General features: G+C 46.0%; 1 protein-coding gene across 5 annotated transcripts; it reads right to left on the bottom strand.

Moving 5' to 3' along the window:
- Positions 1–14,531: 14,531 nt before the first annotated feature.
- On the bottom strand, positions 14,532–21,257 carry LOC117852722 (uncharacterized). 5 transcript variants are annotated; one of them, XM_034734944.2, is made up of 9 exons: positions 20,662–21,257; positions 20,335–20,446; positions 18,060–19,034; positions 17,140–17,200; positions 16,939–17,036; positions 16,731–16,821; positions 16,306–16,353; positions 15,225–15,298; positions 14,532–15,128 (listed from the first exon to the last, which is right to left on the bottom strand). In XM_034734944.2, exons 3-8 carry the CDS (start codon positions 18,932–18,934, stop codon positions 15,263–15,265), a joined length of 1,209 nt encoding a protein of 402 aa, XP_034590835.1. In that variant the 5' UTR covers positions 18,935–19,034; positions 20,335–20,446; positions 20,662–21,257; the 3' UTR covers positions 14,532–15,128; positions 15,225–15,262. The 5 variants fall into 5 exon arrangements, with proteins under 5 accessions (XP_034590835.1, XP_034590838.1, XP_034590834.1 ...); XM_034734947.2 differs by lacking the exon at positions 20,662–21,257 and having other exon boundaries at positions 17,140–17,197; positions 20,335–20,651; XM_034734943.2 differs by lacking the exon at positions 20,662–21,257 and having other exon boundaries at positions 20,335–20,650.
- Positions 21,258–23,482: the final 2,225 nt, after the last annotated feature.

Genomic DNA, 23,482 nt, shown 5'->3' on the forward strand with positions numbered 1-23,482 from the left:
ACCGTCCACCCCGACCCTCCCGGCGCGCGCTCCTGCTCGCCCGCCGGCCCTCATAGCGTTGCAGCATCTCCCCTTAGTGCCATATCCGCAGCCGCCGCTTCCGCCTTGCCAGCGCGCCTCCCCTCATCACATTGCGCTCCACACGGCAGGCCGCCGGCCTGCCGTCATCTTCCTCCGTCGCGGCCACCTGCAGTCCACCATGTGTTGTTGCCCTGAAGCATCACCGGGCGTACGCGTATCCCGTTTCCGCCACGCCATGTGCCGCGCGCATCTCAGGCTTGGCGTTCGTGTCCGCCACCTAGCAGCGCCGCCGCGTCGGCGTGGAGACTCGGATTGCTTTGCAAGCAATTCGCTTCGCCATGCTTGCATTGATGCCAGTGTACTCTAACGCTTTTGCATTGTGGATGGCAGGGCCGGGCAAGGACGTGACGGACGAGGACCTCGAGTCCGACGAGGCCTTCTGGGCCTTTGTACGCGAGCAGTGGTGCAAGGCTTTCAACAAGGAGCGTGGCAAGGATGAGATGGCCCGCCGGTTCAACAGGTTCAAGAAGTCTGCAGGGTTCATCCACAGAGGGTGTGTTTGGTTAGGTGGCTATCTCTCCCCAACCAGACCAGCCCAATGCAAAATGCACTAGTTTGGTTGCCTGGCTAGAGGACTTAGCTAGCCCAGCCCAAGCCACCAGAGGGGGGATAGCTAAGCCCAGCTAATACAGTCGATTCGGCCGTTTCCAACCGGCCAGGCCCGAGTTGTGCAGGTCGATGGCCAGCTCCTTGACGCGGGTGGCCAACTTGTGACCTCCCAACCCCGCTAGGGTTACCTCTTGCCCTCCCCATTTGCGCTGCAACTGGGGTCCTGCACTCATCCCCTCTCGTCTCGCCGTCGCCTCCTCCCGTTCGTCTTCCTCCTCCCGTAGCAAGGTTGAAAGCTTCTTCGATCCGGTAAGATCGCTTGCCTAGCGGCTCCTTGGACGGGTTTGTGAGCGAGTTCACCTCTCAAGACTTGTCACTCCCGCATGGTTTCCCTTCTGCGTGTGATGCTTTCCTATGAGATGCATTTGATTTGCTTATTCTTGCGAGGCTGATTTTGCAGATCTGACAGTAATGCTTAAAGTGGTACCTTGTTACCTACATATGAGCGGTGCAGCAAGGTCAATGATGACAAATTTCATGTCTGGCCGATTGTTTTAGTTAAACTGTGAGTAGCAATGCACGGTTCTTGATGCTTGTTACTGGTGTCTTGATTTGTGAATTTGTGCGCTCATTTTCTTAAGAAATATTAGATCTACTTGATAAAATGGTACAATACTAGACTGATTTTGTAGATCTGGTAGTAATGCTTAAATTGTTACTCTTGTTACCTACATATGAGTGGTGCAACAAGGTCAATGATGACAAATTTCTAATTTTTCATGTTTGGCTGATTGTTTTAGTTAAACTGTGAGTAGCAGTGCACGGTTCTTGATGCTTGTCACTGGGAGGCGCATCTTTTTGGGTGTCGCAGCCGTGACTTGCATCCATTTCTTTTCAAATGTTGTAGCACAACTGATGAAATAGTAGTACATGATTCTGATATACGTGATGCTTTGTTCTAGAGGATGGATGGTGCTGAAAGATGCCAATGGCTGATTTTGAGGGGTGCATCACTTGTTGTTGTAGTCACAACTTGGATGTTTGTTAGGTTCAGGCGCCGTTGTCTCACCAGACCACCCATCGCATATGCCCCCATGAGTGCTAGAGAGGAACAGAGGCAGAACAATCTCAGTTACATTTATCAAGCTGATGACACTAGGTGTGTTGACCTCCTTAGAATGACAAGAGCACCCTTCTTCCAATTGTGTGACCTTCTTCGCACAAGAGAGTTGCTTAAGGACACAGTGCACTATAATATGGAAGAGTAGGTGGCAATGTTCTTGCATGTAGTTGGTCACAACCAAAGGTTTAGAGTAATCAATTTATCCTTTAGGAGGTCATTTGAAACCATTAGCAGGCACTTTCAAGAGGTCCTTTATGTGTTGGTGAGCTTAGACAGGATATGATCCAACCTCCCTCAACTGCTGTTCATCCCAAGATTAGGGGTAGCCGTCGGTGGACCCCATATTTTAAGGTTAGCATACACAAACCAGTGCATAGGTGCAATTGATGGGAAGTAGTAACCATCTGTTTTGTTTCACATTGTAGGATTGCATAGGTGCAATTGATGGGACTCATGTTCTTGCAAGAGTTCCAAGGTCAATCAGGGCTACCTTTCTAGGAAGGAAGCACACAACAACCTAAAATGTGCTTGTTGTAGTAGACTTTGACTTAAGGTTTACATATGTTCTGGCTGGTTAGGAGGGCTCCGCTCATGATGCATTAATCTTGAATGATGCTCTTAAAAGGGAAGACAGTTTAAGGGTGCCACCAGATAAGTAAAATACAATAGGATGCTCCTATTTATACCACACACAATTAGAAACACCACCTCATTGGCTGTGTTTGTCATATGGTAGGTAAATTTTACTTGGTAGATGCTGGATATGCAGTGAGGCCAGCCTTCCTGCCTCCATACAGAGCCACAAGATATCACTTGAGAGAGTTTGGTGTAAGGGTGCCACAGACGCCTAAAGAGGTCTTCAACCTCAGGCATTCCTCCCTTAGGACCACAGTGGAGAGGGTTTCGGTGCTCTCAAGAATAGGTTCAGGATCTTGGACAACAAGCCTTTCCACCCATACAAGACACAAGTCAAATTGGTCCTAGCTTGTTGCATCTTGCACAATTGGATCCTTAGGTTTGGAGTAGATGAGCATATACCTAATGAGTCCACATGGAATGAGAATGTGAATGATGAGGTTGTCCACAATGATATCATTATGGATAATAGCACATGGGCCTCCCTGAGAGACAACTGTGTTGAGCAGATGTGGAATAACAGGGGCAACCTTAGAAACTAGGATGTACTGGTTGTTATTGATTGTTGCTATAACATTTGTTAAGACCATGTATTGCTGCAATGATGCAGTTAACTTATTTTGAGACCTTTGTTGCACTGCAATGATGGAAAGACCATTTATCTATTAACTTTTTCTGAGACCTTTGTTGTACTGCAATGATTACCTACTTATTTATTACCTACTTATCTGTTACATTTCTGCAATGTGTCTTACATACTTATCTGTTACTTTTCTGCAATGATGAGACTTATCTGTTACACACTTATCTGTTAAATTTTTCTGAGACCTTTGCTGCACTGCAATGATTACCTACTTATCTGTTACACACTTATCTGTTACATTTTTGCAATGTGTCTTACATACTTATCTGTTACATTTCTGCAATGTATCTTACACACTTATCTGTTACATTTCTGCAATGTGTCCATACTTATTATAGTCAGGGATGGATGATGGTATCTTTGAGGGTATCTTTGAGAGATTTGGGGGCAATGGTGGGCTGGAAAATGGTGGGCAGGGAAAGGGAAATGGTGGACAGGGAGGTGGTGGGTAGGGACCTGCAAGCCTGGTGTGGACAGAAGTAATGTTTGCATTTGTCCTCAGGAGGTTCACTGAACTTGTTGGGGAGGGACAGAAGACCGACAAAGGTTTTAAAGAGGTACATCTGAATAGTGTGGCTAGTGATCTGCGTGAGTTTACAGGGTTGGAGGTCAGTGGAACTCAGGTGTACAATCACCTTCGCAAATAGCAAGCCAAATGGGTGAAAATCAGCAAACTGAAGGAGCTTAGCGGGTCAAATTGGGATGAAGAGAACTACATGATCACACTAGCACTAGAGCACTACAAAGGGCACATCAAGGTGAGTTGTTGAACTTGCTGTCTATTGAATAGTATTTTCTGAATTAGTATTTTTTAAATATACATTTGCTGAATACTAGTATTTTCTTAATATACATTTGCTTAATATTTTCTGAATATTTGCTATCTATTAAAGGGCACATCAAGGTGAATTAGTATTTTCTGAATATTTTCTGAATAGTATTTTCTGAATATTGCTGAACTTGCTGCACATGGTACTTCATTTGCTGAATATACAATTGCAGGATCACCCTAAGGATGCGGAGTACCTCAACATCCCAATCAAGAACTTTGTTCAGATGCAGATGATCTTTGAAAGTGGTGTTGCTACAGGAAGGTATGCAATGAGATCAAATGAAGCCCTTGGACAATCACTTGTTGTGCTTGAGACAATGGATATGGAGGCAGATGCTCCAGCAACAGCGGCACCAACTAGAGGAACAAAGGATGCTAAAAGCTCTGGAGGCAAGGTTGGCGGGGGGAAGAGAAAGAGGATGGTAAGCGAAGACGATGCTTCACTGATGCATGCAATGACTGATGCTATCTAGGGTTTTGCAGCTGCTGTGCAAGATGCTGCTCATACTGAAGTGTACCCTGGAACATATGAAGCATGCATGAACACTCCAGGTTTCCCAAGATCTCTGTTGATGAAAGCTTGAAACCACATGACCGCAAACAAAGCAACTGCTATTCACTTTGTCAAGATGTCACCAGAAGATAGAGACCTGTGGATGAGAACCTACCTGGAAGACAACAACCTTCTGTGAAAGCTACCTGTGGGCAGACTATCCTAGCTTAAGTAGAAAAATTGTAGGAGATGAACTCCTTTGATAACACAGATTTTGCAGCTTAAGTAGGAAAATTGTGTTGTGCTGAATGTGTTAATTGTGAGATGAATCTGTTACTTTTGTGAGGTACTGGAAATCTTGCTTATATATCTTTGTTACCTCTGAACTTCTGAATTATGGATATCTCTAAACAATTTGTTACCTCTGAAATTCTAAATTATGGATATCTCTGAACAATTTGATACCTCTGAACTTCTGAATTATGGATATCTTTGTTTGACAAATAATTTGTAATTGTGTATTGAGCAATGATCACTAAACAGTGCACTCCAAACTGTTGGTCAAGACAATAGCGTGTCATTGGTCACTGGTCATTGGTCAAGACAACAACGTGTCACTGGTCAAGGACTGAAAACAGAGGTGAACAATAACGACGATTGGTCACTGGTCACTTGACCAGGCTTGGCCAATCCAACCAAACACGATGCAAAGCCCACGGTTATGTAGGCCAGACTGTTGGCCAATCAACCAAACACGAATTCATCTTGACCTGACCCAGGTTACCCACCCAACCAAACAGATGGGCTCTAGCTACATTAACCCAGGCTATACTGGGCCATGCATAACTATTAGCCAGGCTGCAACTAACCCAAGCAACCAAACACACCCAGAGTGAACAAGGCTGAGCAGGATCGGCAAATATGTCTAGGCAAGTTCTGCGATGGTTTGGATGCGGAACAGATAGCTCAGCTCAAGAACAAGCCAGTACATTCCTGGGTGTTTTACGAGCTCCTAGAGACGATGAGGATCGACTGACTAGCTACCCAAATCGATCGCCATGAATCACATTCTTCGATGGGAACGGTTTCTTCCCAGGTACATGTGGCCACAAACTGTAATCAATTATGTTGTGCTGCCATGAATCACATTCTTCTATCCCTAAACTGTAATCGATCATGCTGTGTTGTTTCATGTCTACTGCTACTATACTACTCCCTCCGTCCCGCAAAGAGTATCCATTCAGATTCTAAAATTTGTCCCACAAAGAGTGTCTTTTTACCACATAGTAAACCTCATCTAATTAAAGCAACACTCGTACTAATAAAAAAAGTATATAGAAAAGCGTGCAAAGCCAATCAAACGATCGATTGATTGAAATGACCTGAATTCCCATTGCAGAGAATTCAAGCCTACGCACCTCCGTGATAGTCCCAGGAAGGTTATCACGTGCGAATCCCTGTCTCAGATAGTACAAATCTATACCAATACAAAAATATAGAATAGCAACAGAGTAATAATATCATAAATATCAAGAACAGATTTCGGCTCATGCTGGTACAAGTCCATTAGGACTGAATCATGAAAGGTAAAATATCTACGCAGCGAAAACATGTAGCGTGGTGAACAACATCTCCAGACGCGACTTGAGCGAGGGACCATCCCTAGTCTTCCCATCTGTCGTTGTCAAAGTCGTAGTTGGGCTCCGACCCTGAAAAGCCACCATCTACCCGAGAAGCGGATAGGCCACGTCAACTCCTAAAAGCAGCAAGACAAGGAAATGGGGGAATAATACTATATGCATCGATCAACCTATATGTGGCTGTAGAGGTATATGCAGCAACAGTAGCAATCAAGGATGCATCAAAGCAATACCATCTCCGAGGTCAACACCTCACATCAAGGAAGTCATCACAAATCACCAGATCCTTCACCCAAGAATCCAGCACCCAAACACACTAGGTGATGTGAGAGCTCCATCCTTTCACATCTCAATGGCAAATGGCAGCCTATCTAAAAAAGGGAAGGTAGAAGTGTGTGTGTGTGTGTATATATATATATATATATAAGTCTAGTCAGAAGTAGCAGTAGTCAACAGCACTGTCCATAACCAGTGGACACGGACTATAGCTATAGGTTTATACACTTTGCAGATGTTGTACAACTGTACCCGCACGGATGGAGCCTGAACGGGGGCAATCCATCCAAACCCCACCTAACGGTCGGAGCCCTAGTAAGTGGATAGTACTCTCCTGTTTCCTTGAGTCTGGAATCATCCTCAACTGCAGGGCATGCTGTCACCAATTGAGGACCTCGAAACTGTGAAACCTACCCACGCTGGGGTGCAATCTGGTCAGAGCAAGTCAACACCTCAAACTCCTCCTCCAATCCACATACAGGCTAAGCACTATTCACCACTAGTCTCGGACCGAATCCCACCCATAACAAGGCGAACGGTATGTACGAAAATAGATACTATGACTGGTGGTAAACTGTAACGCCCGTAAAAATTTACCAAAGTAAATCACTCGTTAAAAATGCATTCCAAAATTTTCCGACCGCTGAGCCCCGTCAAATCTCCTCCTTTCCGTCGGATTCGCCGTTCCGGTCCCGACGTCGTCGACCCTCTTTTTCCATCCCTGTAATTTTCGCCGCGTGCCCGTCAAGCCCATCACGCGTGCCATCAAATCCCGCAATTTCCGCTGACTCCCTCTTTTCCTTTCTCCCCTTTTTCCCTCTCTTCCTTCTTTCTCCTTTTCCTTTCTCCTCCTCCTTTCTTTTTCTCTTTTCCTCTCTCTCCCTTCCTTCTTCTCCTTCCTGCGGCTGGCACCTTTTCCTTCTCTCTCTGGCACCCGGCACTCGGCGCCTTGCCCCTGGTGCCGAACCCCGCACGCGCGTGCGCCGGGCCCACCTCGCCCCGGGCCGCGAGCCACGCCTGGCCGCACTGCGCCGGGCCACGCGCCGCGCCGGGCTGCGTGCCGCGCGCCCGTGCGCCAGCGCGCCCGAGCCCGCCGTGCTGTGCTGTCCCGCTGTGCCGCGCCGCTCGCCTGCGCCAGTGCCGCGCCGCTCGCCGGTCCCACCCACGCGCACGACCGAGCCGCGCCGCCCGCTCCACGCCAAGACACCGTCCCGTCGCCGCTCCTGTGGCCGGCCCGCTCGCCGGTCACCGCACGCCGCCCCTCCCAGCGCGCCTCCCCACGCCGGTCGCCGCCCCCGTACCCTCGTCAACCGAGCCGCGCCCTCCACCACGCCAGCCACGAGCTCCACCGCTCCGGCACGCCACCGGCCGAGATTCTCGGCGCTCCTCGGAGACCGCCGGCCACAAGCTCCTCCCGCCGCCTATAAAAGAGGGGCCGGCATCCATCCCCCACCTCTCAAGCTCCCCCACGCCACCAACACATTCCCCAAGCCGCCGGCCCTCCTCCTCGTACCTTCCCCAACGCCAACTGCCGCCGTCTTCCACCGCCATCGCCCCCTTGGGTCCGGCCACCAATCATCCAAGGTGAGGGGTCAAACGGACCCCCGTGTGCCCCCTCCACCTCTCCCCGGCCCGGCCTGCCACCGGCGAGGCCCGGCCGGCCGGCCCGGCGCCGACCGCCCGCCCCTTTCCTCCCCTTCCTCTGTTTCGGCCAAGGAAGGAGAAGAAGATTCCATTTTTCTCGATCTGCCCCTCCCCTTCTCTCTAATTGCAACCCGGTCCTCCCACCTCTCTCTAGGGATTCTCACAACTAAGCCCTTCCACTTTTTAGAGAAATTACAAATAAACCCTCGGTTTTCACATTTCAGTCCTAAACCTTGATTTAAGGATCCTAACCCCCCTTTTACTCGTCATTTCATGCGCCAAATTTCCTCCAATCGATCCCAAACTCGACCACGGCCTCCTCTCATATATTCCCGCCGAGGCATATCAAAATTTCATGAAAATACCCCTCCTACCTATTTTTCGTTCATATTTCCTGCTCGGAGCTCAACGGGTAAAATCTTTTTCCTTTTTATTTATTGTGTGCTCGTTTGTGTGTGCCGTAGATCGCGGAGTACCCGAGGAGGAGCGCGAGGATGAGTTCGACCGCGAGCCCGAGCCCGAGGACCAGTACCGTGAGCAGGAGCTCCCGGAAGGCTTTGAGAACGGCAAGTCCAATCTCACCCTTTGATGCATATTTAATACCCAGTTTTTCAGACACAACCTATTAGCCTGTTTTATAAAATGCATATTGTTTTATCGCAAGACATGGTTGGATAGCCACCCCTTGATTGTTATGATTATTTCTTGTTGTCCCATATTTATCTCTAAATATGAGTTGCTCTGTTTAGATGATAAATACTGCTAGAATGCTTAGGAACTCATATTCCAAATTCAATCATAACTACATCTGTTTATTCGGAAAATAAATGTGTGAGTATGTTCAACTGAGGAGTTGGGTTTTCGGGTGTAAAGAGAGGTGGTGGATGAGATGGATGGGCGTTTCTTGTGTGGAATGCCGGATTGTTGGGCTCGTACCTTAGTGGTTAAGCAGAGTTGGGAGATATCCATCTTGTCATGGCTAAGGATCGAGTTGATGTGTCATCTTGCCTAATTCCATCATCGTGCAACCACTTGACCGTTGTATGGGCAACGGCTTAGCATAAACCCCACTAGCTAAACTGCTAGGCTTCAGGTGTGCTGGTGAGCAACGGGAGCCCTTGGAAAAGGACTAAGCTCTTGGTGACTTAGGTCCCGGTTTTGGCCCCGTGGATGGGTTGCTAACCCCTTGGGTGCTTCCATGTTGACTAGTCAGTGTTGGCTGAGGTGGGTAATGGCTTTGTTAGGATCCGTACCATCACTAAGGTGATCGTGATACGGTACCCTACTTGTGGGAAAAGTGTACAACCTCTGCAGAGTTAAAATCTATCCGGGTAGCCGTGTCCACGGCATTGGACGAGTTACGGCTCGGTCACACAACTAGCTTTTGGGAGATGACTAGTTTTTATGGTGTGTGTGTTGGATTTTGGAAGTGTCCGGCAGTTGTGCCGTGCGCTACGGCGGGCGGGGAGCCCGGTAGCGATAAAACTTGGATCCTTTGTGTAGGATCAACACCACTTGATATATCGTTTATTAAGAAAATGTTTTATGAAAATTCTTTAAAATGAAACCTGCCTATGTCAAAAAGTCAGCTTTATTGCAAATAAACCTTAGCTATATCCTTGTTGTTTCATATACATATTCTTGTTGTATCCCCCTCCGTGGATGGGGTTGGACTTATTGAGTACTTTTGTACTCACCCTTGTTTTGTTGCTTCAGAGGAGGATCCGGACTTCGTCGCCGAGAACTTCGAGTAGGAGGTTGCGTCTGCACCCAACGCTGCCTGTGGTGTTGGCCCTTTTGCAGAATGCTTCCGCTGACGCATAGTTCCGATTGCAGCCCGGAGTCCGACTGGGCTGCAACTTGGATTTGTATTGTTATCGCTTTAGTCTTACTTTGGGTGTGGCTTGCCCGCCCGCTCCTTCGGGAGTTGTACGGTTTCTGAACTATCTGTTGAATAAATGTGTTATCAGCCTCCTGGGACTGATAATTGGATCACATTTAGTCTCTACTTATGTGGGGATGCTTCATAAACTGATTCGGTCCTTAGGGGCTAAGAGCGAGCACTCAACTCCACAAGTATGTGCTGAAACACCTGCAACATACAAGTACGCCACCTGCTCCTCAGTGTCAAACAAGGTACCCGCCACAGGTACAGGGGGTGGAGAGAGTCCAGAATGCTCTCCCCTAGAAGGCACTCCTCAGTACCAATCGCAGCTTGCTCCCATCAAAACACGTCAAGGAATCACACCCACCCAAAACACACGCGAGAGTGTACAAGGAATCCCATTACCAAAACCATAACATATGCCCATCCATAACTCAAAAGCATATATATGGATATAAGTAAGGTGGACTAGCTAGGGGTCTGTAGCTAGTCCACAAGTAGGTAACAAGAAAAATAGAATAAACAATTATCAAGGTATGGCTAGAAACATATGCTATGCAATCAATCATCATCCAAGCATCATAAATAAAGCGGTAGCAACTAAGCATGCATATGATCTATATGATTGGGAGTGACATGACACCTTGTCCGTAGATGTTGGGATCCTCCTCGGTGTAGTCGAGGTCTTAAGAGACTTCCGGGTCGTAGCTCGGGTCTGAACAGAACGAGATACGGCACAATATAAATTACTCGGCATTACATCTAGGTAAAAATTCCAAGAAATCCAAATTTAGAAGATCCAAATAACATCAAACTAGCTACAAATAGCACGAGCTTGATTTAACAAATTTAATGCAAGTGGTTTCATATTTTTCTAAGTTCAAATGAATTAGTTATGAATTTTTAAAGATTAAAGGATTTATTTAATTATTTAATTAATTTCGGAAATTCATTAATTAGGGTGACACGTGACAGCTTCCGGTCGTGCCACGTGGCAGCACAAGTGGGTGCCAAGTGTCGGCTGATGTCAGTGTGACGACAGCGTTAACCCGGCCAATAGTCAACTGAGCCCCACTGGTCAATGTTCCCGTTAGTCAGGTAGTGGGCCCCACGAGTGGGCTTGGCTCTTTGACACGTCAGTGCCACGTGGCTCCACGTGGCTGACCTATCCTACGCGGCACTACCATGTGGTGCACACGTGGTGTCCACAACGCCATTCTAGGGCAACCGGGATCTGGTGTACCTACCAGATCCCGTGTGCCCCACGCGTGCGGCCGCGCGTGTGGCACGCGTGCGATTGGTTGTGGCACGGCGAGCGGCGGCGGCACGACGTTGCGAGCAGCGAGGCACGGTGCGGGGCTAGTAGAGCGGTGACGAGCAGTGCCTTTGGCCGCGACGAGGCAGTGCATGCATGCGCGGTCACGGGGTAAACCCCGGCCGCAGAACGGTCGTTGTGGCGTGCGAAGCACCGGTAGCCTGGGTCCACGACGGCCACGGCATGGACTAGCGGCGGCAGCAACAGTCCCTGCAAAGCGGCTCGATGGCGGGGCAATCAAAGCATGGCGGCGTCGCGAAGGCCAAATAGAGGTGCTTGGAAGGATGAGGGAGAAAGGGCGGCGACGCTCACGATAGGGTGGCGAAGTAGGATGTGGCCGACTTGATGACGATGGCAGTGTGCTCGCGGTCCTTCTCAGCTCCGGCTCCCTCCTTTCGGCGCGGCACGACGACATGCGGTGGCAGCAGCTCTGGCTCCTCCTCGGCACGACGCGGCGACTCCTGGGCGGCGGCGGTTGCTCCGGCGTGGCTTCCTCCTTCTCCTCCTCTCTTCTCCTCCTCACCTCTCTTCCTCTCAGGCTGGTGGTGGCGGCTAGTAAGGGGAGAAGCCCCGGGGCTGCGGATGGAGAGGGAGGCTGCCGGCCAGGGCTATTTATAGCCCGTGATCGGCGGCTAGGGCAACGGCGCGAGGCACGGGCTAGCGCAGCCATCCATCCTTGGTGTCCACGCCCGAGGATGGCGTGGCGGCCATCCAATGGCTCGGAGGCTAGGGTTTGGGATGCGGCCGGCGGTCTACAGGGGCACAGCAGGGTTTTCCCCCTCCGTGGAAGGTCCTAGAAGGGGTCACGGGCGCGCGGCGCGGGTGCCAGCGAGGCAGCAGGCGCGGTGCGGGTGAGAGAGGGAAGCGCCATCGCGAGGTAGGGGAAAAGGTTGACGCGTGGGACCCACGTGTCAGTGAGAGGGGAAGAGAGGTAGAGGCGGTCGGGCGAGCTGACTGGGCTGGTTGCTGGGCCGGCCTGCTGGGTTGTTGCGGTAGAGAGGGTGAGGTTAGGCGGGCCAGGCTAGTTTGGCTTCCTGCCGGCTTGGTTAGGTTTGTTAGGTTTTGTTTTAGGTTTTGTTTTTATGTTTACTTAGTTTGAATTTCACTCAAATTTGAAAGCCAAATAAAATTCATGAAAATCCAAACCAAACTAGCACATATGTTTTGGAATTAACCTGAGATTTAAATATTAAAGAGTTTTCATATGAGAATAGCATTTGGCTTCCAATTTTTAAATGACCACACAATTCAAACAAAAAGTTTTAAATTTTTGAAATTTTACTCAATTTAATATTTCTAATTTTTAGGAATATTACATTGATGTTATTTCTCTGGTTCCAATGCACGTGCATTTATTTAGGATCCAGAAAACTAAACAGTCAGCATGATTTTCAATCACAATTAATACTAGGGTAACATGGACATTTCTCACTACTACTGTTATGTCTGAAATTTTTTAATACTCTTTGCGGGACGGAGGAAGTATGCTTCTGCAACACGCAGGATCACTTGATCAGACAAATCATGAGCCCCATGCTGCCATGCAATGCAATGGGCTTGGTTTCTCTAGTCTACGATGCTCACTTCCACCCGTCACGACCTCCTCCTTGTACATGATGGGGGCTCCGAGAGGTCGCACGGTAGCGGCAGGGTGCTGAAGAACTGCAGCAACACCACCAAAGCTGCCATTTGTCGAGGAACATCCGGGGGATAGCTTCAGCTTCTGCCAGTAGCTTGTTCGGCAGTTAATGGCTATCCAATTAACTGGCCACCGCCTCCTCTTGTCGGCCTTCGCTGTCGAGAGATGCTACTGTCTCATCCTTCACCGTCTCTGCTTGTGCACCATAGTCGTCCCCGCGTCCACGCAGCCACAGGCTGAGGATACTGCTAGGAGGGCGAATCTCCTTTGGATTCGGAAGGCAAAAGGAAAGTGCTAGGGTCTGCGGTGGGAGGCAACGGATGGATTGGACGGAAGTTGCGGGTGCTGTCGCCTGTCGGCGCCGACGGATCCGCGAGAGGAAGGGAGAGCGAGCGAGATGAGCGGAGGGAGGAGTTAACATCGGATCGCGATTAATAGTGGATCGCGACTATTAATCGCCATCTAAATTAGGGGTATACACAAATAATCGGATCGTGATTATTGATCGCATATTTGCAAATAATTAGGGGCTACCTGAAAAAAGGACACGACGACCGGGTGAGGCCGCGCCGCCGCCGCCGACCCCGCCGTCGTGCGTATGCGCTGGCATCCGTCAACCGAACGCACCCAGCGCCGGCTCAGTCGCGCTCCGCGTTCGCTCCACCGCCCCCAGCACCGCACAACAGTCCGCGACTCCCCGCCGGGGAGGAGGATGACTGACGAAGCTCACCTCGGTGGTGGCTCACAGGAGGGGCTTGCCGAAGAACATCCTGGCGAGGAGGAAGGCGGCGCTCCAGAGGTCGACACCGACGCCCTAGTCGGTGAAGCCCCGCTAGCAGCTGCTGCATGTAGCACTTGATCTGCAAGCATTTTGCTCTGTTCAGGAAATCAGGATGCAGTTCTCTGTGATGGACATTGGATAAGCGTAGATGAGATTACTTCAGATCCATGTGCACATTTTCAGCTGGACTAATTGTACAGCGAATCATGGAACTCAGGCCTCGTCTGTTTCTCTGTTCAGGGAATCAGGATGCAGTTCTCTGCCTTCACTCTCAGGATGAACAGTAACTTGCCATTGCCCACGCCCTATGGCCGTCAGACAAAGAACAGGGAGATGAACTACCAGTTTCAGTTGCTACCGTTTTCTGCGGCGGCTATCAGGTGTGGATAGGATTTCGCCAGCCCGGCCCAGAAGCCAGCACCAACACAGTTATACCAGCAACCAACTGAAACCTGCGAGCACTGCGACAGTTTGGATGCGCAGCAGATCGCTCAGCTCAAGAACGAGCCAGGACCATCACCCGGGGTTTTACGAGGTCATAAGAGGGGATGAGAATCGACTACCCACCAAATCAGTCCCCGTGAGATCGCCTTGGATCCTCAAACTGTAATAGGTTTATGCTGTGCCGTTCCCCAAGCTATCCTTCTGAAAAATGATTAGGGGCCATGATGCATCCCATATGGATCCACCTGTCCAGACTGTGTAGCCTTTTCAGTTTTCAGAGATAGGACTTCTAACGGATCAAGATCAAGTACTCTCTTTTGCGAGGAAGATCAAGTACTCTCTCTGTTCCAATCCAAATTGTGAATTGTTTTATGTTTGTTCTAATTCAATTTTCTCCAGCTTTAATCAAGTTTGTAAAAGGATGTACAAATGTTTACAACATCAAACCAGTGGCGAAGCAGTGGTGTTGGAGAGGCTGTGCGTGGAGCGCACCCACGGTAGTCACCCATACGAGCATCTTCAGTCACAGGACCTGTGCTGGACACAGCTCTGAACATTGAACGATGGCTGCTCCACTCTCAGGAACTATACATTGCGATTCAGATTTCTGAAGAAAACCATACATCGTGATTTGGATTTCTTAAGAAAACTATACATCGCGACTCATTCTTCCAGTCATGAAAGTTCCTGGTGTGAAGATGACAAAACTGTAAGCACACACGCACACACCAGTTTACACCTCCTACTAACAAAATTGATCGGCGCTTCAGGCCTGCATGATACAATACACTGAATACAGCCTTGGTTTTGATCTTTCACACACAAAGAAATATTTTTCAGAATCCATCTCATCGAGTAATCTTCCAGCTGCATCGGCCTTTTACTCTTCTTTTCTTTGCATTTGCTATGCCTCTTGTTCTTGAAATGTATTTGCTTTGATTTTGTTTACAAGACACCTAACAGTGTGTTGGTGTTGGAAGGAACATTTGGTGTGTGAAGGCGTCGTGCCGATGCATATACACACATGGTACATCTCTTCTGGTTCTAAGTTCATCCGAGAAAAATTGTATCGATGCCGATTTCTGACATGACTGGTGCAAGCTAGCCCTAATTGTATGTTTCTTCCCCTTCAGTCTGTAGACAAAACCTGCTACAAAGAGCGCAACTGTAGCGATCAGACATCACACAGCAGTAGGGTGAAACATAAGACATTTCGTTAGCTCTCAAAGTCTTAATGTGGTACCTTAACATGCACACTCGCATCTGACAGGTGCACATCTTTCAGCATTTCTGATTGCTTCCCAGACGTTTTTTCAGCTATAAAGAAAAATCAATTAGACTAGTTTCAAACAGCAAACCAATGGCAATTTAATAGTGTACTCAGAGTTCTAATATGTATGACTGGTGCGCATGTGAACCCAGCGATACAATGATCAGGCAATCTCGCATAAGGCCCTATACTTCAGTTGCTTTTGACATGGCGTTCAGTTTCTCTTCATGCAGGTAGTCATTCATCTTTTTTGTGATAAGTAGTGAAGACCAAAATAAACCCTGTGTAATGCTTGCTTGCTCCTATATATCATTTTCAAGCAAAACTATATAGAGGTGATTCAGCTACTCTACAACTAATTGTGCTTCAGTCAGAGCACAAGACCAGACAATTCCTGTCCTTCAGCCTCCTCTTTATTTTTATGAAAATATGTTGTGTTCAGATAAGTGGCTAAGACCACCAATGCATGCATAGGGATGATGATCCAGATTTAACTGACCAGATCCTTTTCAAAGTGTATTGCTCTGATGTCTGGTTCTACAGACCAGGTTATTGGTGTCAGATACTCAGATCATTTGCCTCTGTTGACATATGATCATCAGGTCGGTCCAAACCACTTTACAATTTTGATTTTGTTATGGTGCTAAGAGCAAATTTCAACAGCTCCAGTCAAACATTTCAAACTTCAATAGTTTACAAATACTATTAGATTAACCAGGTTGAAGTAATACTAATGTCTGTGATTAAAACAAAACTTCTACTATACTATATTTTCGCAGTATTACCAACCAGTGGTCAAAGTTGGCCCTTCTAGATCATGAGGTATCCCAAAAAAGAAACATTATCTCCATAAAGAGGAAGGGTTTAATTTTCATTTAAGCAAGCACAACACATCAGATTATCAGGTCAAAAATAGAACGAAAAAATGTAGTCAGTTGCCTGTTTGTCCCGTTCAAATGCTGGGCCAAAGCAGTGGCTTAAGGAAATAACACTTACGGACATGATACAAATAATGTGCTGATCATGACCACCTCCAATATCAAAATGATCATACCTTATTTATGTACTTCAGTTGCTCAAGAACCTCATCAGTATCCAATTCCTGCAACGGAAAAGATAATCTAGAAATCAGTTTCATGAAAAATGGTAGCATTTTTAATTACTTTGGTACAGATAAAGTAAATGAGCAACCATGGTGTTATCATTTATTGCATACAAGTTCAACAGCTAATTCAGATTTTCAAAGAGATGTGGATGAAAATATACTTGCAGTTGAACATGAATAAAACATCCAAAGATCAAAAGAAGGGATGCCAATAGGTAATATAAACACAACCAACCACACAAGGTACTATCAATTGTAAATAGGTTGCCTTAATCCTAATGCTGTTAGAAGATGACTTAAGACAAACAAGCGCCTTCCCACAAGGCCACATAAAAAAGACAACTACATCAAAGGAAAGTATAACAGGAACGTACCTGCGGAACAGCACAATCAGCATGGATAGGATCCCAAACAACTGAACATGAACAGTCCCAGTCACTTGATTGAACAACAAACAATGGTGCCCTGCCGAACGTCCATGCAGTAAAAAGGCATAAACATATTAATGTTATACTTTAAAATGGCTGTGTATGCACAAACATAGAGATAGAGAAAAGCAGTAATTTGGAATGGAGTGTATACCTCCTCCATTTGCCACAAACAACTCCTGCGTCTAGAACTTCTCGGCACTGGATCCAATTACCAACACTGGTTTTCTTATCCTCAAACCGTTGTAAACACTGCAAGTACAACAACAATGTCAGGAAGGGTGCCTCGTAATAAGTATTGAGGCAATTTTGTGTCGATTATCATTTATCAGGTTCAAAGTGGGCAGAGACGTACACCCAGCATTGTCGTTTCATTAGGATCAAGTTCAGTGGGCTCAGGAAACTGATCTTTGCTGCTGCACAGGGAATGTAGCGCTAACATTAGAGATTTTTTCTGATATCAAAGTTGCAAGAAAAAAATAGTACATCATATGCTATTTTCGTGTTGTCCGTTTGAATGCAATGAAGAGGAAACAGTTCGACATATACTATTTTTCATGCCCACATGCTAGACAGGTTTGGACACAGCTGAATCTTCCAATGATCCCTCATTTGTGCTATGACCACCCCAAACTAAGCCCTAATTTAAAGAGACACGACTGAGCTACCAACTATAATGATAGAGATTCCATAGAACATCTAGCTTGCAAGGAACAGAAAGACTTTTGATGGAACAACCATTTCCTGTAGAGGTAGTAAGGCAGAATTGCATTGACACTCTGGAGCTATGGAAACAAAGACCAAGATCTCAAAAAGAAGAAGCATTTTGCTGCACTGGATCCAGGACTAGTCCCAGAATTCATTAGGACCTTAGTCTTTCCCCCCCTTCTTATTTTCTTCTCTGTACTCCTTTTTCACTTCCTTTTTTTGGTTCACATGTGTACAGCATTTATGCATGATCAACAAATTTAGGTAGGGATCTCCCCTCCCAGACTACCTCAAAAAAAGAAAGAATTGCACAAATAAAACTGCACTTTCGCATAGCTTCAGAGGACTTGGTATATTTAGCATCTAATCAGTACTTTGTAAAAGAAATCTGGTGGCAAACGTTATACGAGGTGAAAAATATTGTCTGGACCAACTCCAACAACTTCTGTTCAATATACATAGTAACTTACCATTTTTAGAGAACAGAATATTTAAATTGAAGTTGCCTCTCCCATCACATTAACAACAGAAATCAAAATAAACATCATAAAGAGTAAGTGAGCATACCTAGAAATAGGACCAGACCATTCTGGAACATCCGCTTGAAACTTACTACCTATCCTCACATCAGTTACATATGATTCAGGATCCACCAACATATCTCGAATAGGACCAAGACCTCGGCGAGGCCTTTGAATGTCCTTGGGTAATACACGTTTGGGACTCGTCAACTTTCCACGCTGCCTCTTAGGTTTCTTTTTTTTACAGACCAGGCAATACCACTCTTCCTCTGGTATTTTCTTGACACGAGGGTCGCAGCACGATAAATGAAATGCTCCTTCACAACAATCACAAATTAACATTTTGGATGGATCTTCCATCGAACCACATCTCACGCATTCAAATAAAGGGCTGCTTTGATTATCATCATGGTCTATGGTACTTGATGTTCTGCTAAGTTCTGAACCTTTAGTGGGGAATATTTCACTTTTGAGGATGGAGATGCAAAGGTCCCTTGCTGATGTTAGTTCTGTCATTGGTTTTGCAATTGGAGATGCAAAGGTCCCCTGCTGATGTCCATTATTGCCATTAAAATGTGGTCCTGCTGGAATTTCTACATTTGGAGAAACCATACGTGATTTGCCATCCACTCTGTGTACTGGAGATGAGATACATCCAGTAGCTGTGAAGTTTCTCGTTATACTCTCTCTCATATTTCCATTTGTTGGAAGGGGATCATATTCCTCATCCATCTTCCTTCGTTTGTTCAAATAGAAATCATCTTCTGAAGCAGGAATTGAACAAATACTGTCGGCAGGCAGCAAATTCGAGTTCAAGGATGAATCAACGATTTTTATTACAGATGATCTGAATTCCTTCTTCCGGCATAGAAGAGGTTCTTTGTAGATCTCATCTGAGCATCTACTAGACTTAAAAGTCATGTCTTCAGTTGTTCTCAAATGTGACTGCTCCCACAGAAATCTCAGGCGCAATAGATAGCTTGCTTTGGCCAAGGATAGTGTAACTGAAGCAGTTACGGTGCTGTATTTATTTCCGTAAAAAAATAATGGAATTACTTAGAAGTCAAAATAGATAGCAGATAAAGATGTATAGAATTACTATGTAAGGGCTGGGACAAACAAGATAAAATAAAATTATTCAAAATTGTTAAATCAAGATAGTAGTATGTTTGGAATCTAACGCTCACTAACTGTGTATACAGCACTTCACCCAATGTCATCTGGATAAGATCTCAACTCTCAAGTACCAAAATCAAACTCCGGTTGAGGCCCAATAAGTGTTCAATACGACCAAAACTGAGAAAAGAAGGCGAAGTGGACTTTTTGCACAATTCATAATTGTTTGAAAAAATACGTGTTGAACAAATATAGTGCAATTTTAATGACCGTGTGGAGCTGCTGAAATATAGTGCAAGACTGACACCCATGGACCGTGGGGCAGCTGAAATCTGTAATTGAAGTACAAGAAGAAAAAATGCACAATCTACTGTCAAGCTTGGAGTTTGTCTAATCTAATCCCAGTAGATAGGGTGTACTCCCTCTGTCCCAAATTGTAAGTTGTTTTAGCTATTCTAGGTACATAGCTTTTGGTACGCATCTGGATCTAGATTCACAGGAAAAATCTATGAATCTAGAAAAGTCAAAACGACCTACAATTTGAAACGGAGAGAGTAGCATCTTTCAAGAGAAGGATTTTAAATTTGACCGAAAACATGTACCCAAGACCAAGATTGAGAAACAAGGGGCACGCCTCAAGATCAAAATCAGGTAGCTTACCGCCAATGACGTTTGCCAAGGAATTTGGAGACACAAAATAGCAAGGACCTACCTGAAGTGCCTCCAAGACACTTTGAGGTGGTATAGTTTCTTGATGGTTGAATTCACACATAGGGATGGGGCGGCGCGTATAGATCTAGGGTTTCTTATTCACGAAGAATCTAGAAACTATATCATAGAAGGACACAAATTCGCCATGGGTAAACGAGTATCGGATCCAAACCGGATATCTAAAGCACACAAACACCCAATTCCACGATATAGCCACAATTGCACAAATTCCCCAATCTCCACTCCTACATAGTCCTTTCCCAAATCCTAACCAAATCTACCCAACATCTTCCACCATACCCAAATCTGTAGGACCCCAACCCCATCAAACAACAAGCTAACCACCTCCACCAACTAGCCATCGGTTCATTTTCTCGATCACGCACGAAGCAAGCATATCAATCGGAATCAATCACTGCACAATATCACGTAGAAGTTCATAGCAAAATGAAAGCTCGAGAACAAATCGCAGGGCAGGGGAGAAAAGAGGTTACCCAACGCTTCTCGGTGGCTTCGCCGCAATGGACTCTGCAGCAGATCCTCCTGGGAGGATTTTATAGCAGAAGGCGGAGATCACCGAGGTATCTTCGCTTCCTGGGCGCTCGTCTCCACAAGGAAATGGCAACGGTAAGTTTTTCTCTGTGCGGTAATGCTTTGCTTAATAACGAACAGATAAAACTGGGGTCGGGAGGAGAGAGAGAAAGAGCGAGAATGGAGCACAACAGCACGATCACCCCCTTATCAAAAAAAAAAACTTATCAAAGAAAACAGCACGATCACCCACGGGCCACGGCCGAGGAGAATTATGGTCTGGTAATTACCGGCCTGCGCCGCTGATGTATTATTTATCCGGTCAGGTCAGGCTAGGGGTGATGTCGAGCCAGCTCGGCTCGCTCCAGCTCGTTTATATGACGAACTGGCTCGGCTCGGCTCGTTATAGAAACGAGCAAAAAACGTAGCTCGGCTCGGCTCGCCGGTAGCTCGAGCCAGCTCGTTTCGGCTCGCGAGCTGGCCACCTCCGCCATAGGTCCGCAGGCAGAGAAGCACGTGCTGAAGCTCCAGCGCAAGCTCGTCGGACTCACTGCACCGCGAGGTTGTGCCGCCGGCCTCCGCATCCTGCTCGCCGCGCGCCCGGTTCGCCTCGCCGGGATCCGCCTCCCGCGCGCTCGGTCTCCGCCGTTCGTGACGCCGCCCCCCTCCTGGGACGACCTTGCAGCTCGCCCTCGCTGCCGGCGGAGTACTGCGTTGTGGAAGAGGTTGCCATCGCGCTGCTGCCTTCCTAGCTCTAGCTTGGGCGCGGGGCGCTAGCGAAGTAGCTACCGGCGGCGCGCTTTGCCGAGGGAGACGACGGCGGGCGACTGGGCGAGACCGAGACGTGACCCACGCGACGCTAGTGGCCAAAACGGGATGCGAGAGGACACTAGATAAGGTTAGGCATTGTTTTTTCTTTTTTAACTGGGAAGAATGGGAGGCGTTCGGTGGGTGGACCTGGACTCCTGGAGAGTTGTTGGAGTGCCCAGCTTGGTGGGCTCTTCTCTATTCGTGGGCCTGTTCTGTTGGTAGAATGGCCTGATGGGCTCCTCAAGCTCGCGAGCTGCTCGTGAGCAGCTAGAGCCAGCTCGCTAAATCAAACGAGCTAAAATGCTAGCTCGACTCCTTAGGAAAAAACAACGAGCCGAGTTCGCTGCGAGCCGAGCGAGCTCATGAGCCACGAGTTTTTGTCCAGCCCTAGGTCAGGCCCGCAATCAACCGTAGAAGGACAGAGAAGAGAAACTTTTTCAGTATTTTTCCTTTTTCTTTTCTTTTTTAGCCTCTGGAAGTGTATCGAGATTCATTAGCAATTGGTATACAAGGATATAAACAAGTCTATGAACAAACATATTACTCCCTCTATCCCAAATTATAAAATATTTTGATTTTTCTAGATTCATAGCATTTTCTATATATATAGACATAACGTAGATACGTAGTAAAAGCTGTTGAATATAGAAAATTCTATCAACAATTAGTTCCTTAGTTGATTGAAGACCGTTAACCGATGTTAATAGTTGGTAGTTCAGATATTTTTCTCAACACAACAAAATATATGACCATCTATTAACAAGGTGATCTAGTTTTTAGCTTATTAGTAATAATTATTAACCAGATAACTACTAAGACTAATGGATCCAAATAGGATCTAAATATTAGTGCGAGAAGAAATGTACTTGAAGCAAGGCGTATGACCTGTGCCAAAAGCTTTTCAAAAAGTGAAGTAGAGTTAGGGGTGTTTGGATCTTTAGTCCGGACTAAAATTCATGTCACATCGAATATTCGGAGGCTAATTAGGAGGGCTAAATATGAGCTAATTATAAAACTAATTACGCAGACGGAGGATAATTCGCGAGATGAATCTATTAAACCTAATTAATCTATCATTAGCACATGTTTACTGTAGCATCACATTGTCAAATTATGGACTAATTAGGCTTAATAGATTCGTCTCGCAAATTAGCCTCCATCTGTGTAATTGGTTTTGTAATTAGTCTATGTTTAATACTCCTAATTAGTATCTAAACATTCGATGTGATAGGAATTTTAGAAGGTTCTAAAGAGCCAATCACCCCCTGGACTTTATTTTTGCTTTTAGTTGTATGGTGGCTCTATTAAAAGCAGGGCTAAAAGCTATGCCAACCTGACACACTTGTTTCCAAAGAAAAAGAAAAGCTAATCGCTTGAAATGTAAGAGTAGTTAAAAAATTAAAAAAATGCGGAAATCGCCGTATACTGAGTTTGATTTTATAGCACTACCGGTTTCGTCTGCTTTCACCAATAGTCTCCTATATATCTCAAAAATCGGGATATTTTCTTTAGGTTCAACCAAAAGAATCATATCCCAATCTCTTTAGCACACACAATAAATAAGCATAATCTAAGTGATAAAATGAAAGTGACTCAGGTAGCTTGGCCTGTGATGCCTCCCTATCAGCCTATCAGCGAAAAGTAGCTAAAATGGGTGTACTATTGCAACAAAATTAAAAGTGGCCTTTAAAGTAGTTTATGCAAGAATTATTTTACTATGTCGTGCCATGTTTCAAACATAGGACTTCTGGTCATACCATTTTAATCCTCAGCATGCACTAACCAATGGCATATAAAAAAAGATCTAAATTGATGGGAAAACATAAGTAATCCACTTGTATTTTAAAACTATAGACCAAACTAGACCGTACACGGGTACCTAAACACACATAAAATGGTCAGATTATTGAGTTGTAAAATGTAAAGATGGCCAGATCATTGAGTTGTGTTATAGTTAAACCATCTAATAAATATACAATATATGCAACAACCTGTATGTCATTATTGACCACGAGACACATGTCACGACAAACGAAGATGATTAAAAACAATCAAGTGGTTGACACTAATATTGCAAGGCTCAACAAGAAAAGGGGACAAAAGATCCAGCGTCGGAATTAGTTGTTTATCAATAAAAAAAATGAAGTTTGACATTTTTAAAATAAGGGAAAATTAGGTCCATAGTATCAAAAAGATAACATTTAGATATATATCATCAAAAGACTCACGTAAAGATATTTACAATCAAAAGATGATCACGTTATAGTTATCTACCATTATGTTTGCCTCTCCATCATGTTG

Source organism: Setaria viridis, chromosome 4, assembly GCF_005286985.2.
Source record: "Setaria viridis chromosome 4, Setaria_viridis_v4.0, whole genome shotgun sequence".
In the NCBI taxonomy this organism is placed as follows: Eukaryota; Viridiplantae; Streptophyta; class Magnoliopsida; order Poales; family Poaceae; genus Setaria; species Setaria viridis.

Coding starts and splice junctions, on each gene's coding strand:
- LOC117852722 (XM_034734944.2), bottom strand. CDS start 18,934: ATGACTTTTAAGTCTAGTAGATGCTCAGATGAGATCTACAAAGAACCT. Junction 17,201..18,059: donor TGGTCTGGTCCTATTTCTAG/GTATGCTCACTT, acceptor TTCCCTGTGCAG/CAGCAAAGATCAGTTTCCTG. Junction 17,037..17,139: donor ATGAAACGACAATGCTGGGT/GTACGTCTCTGC, acceptor TTGTACTTGCAG/TGTTTACAACGGTTTGAGGA.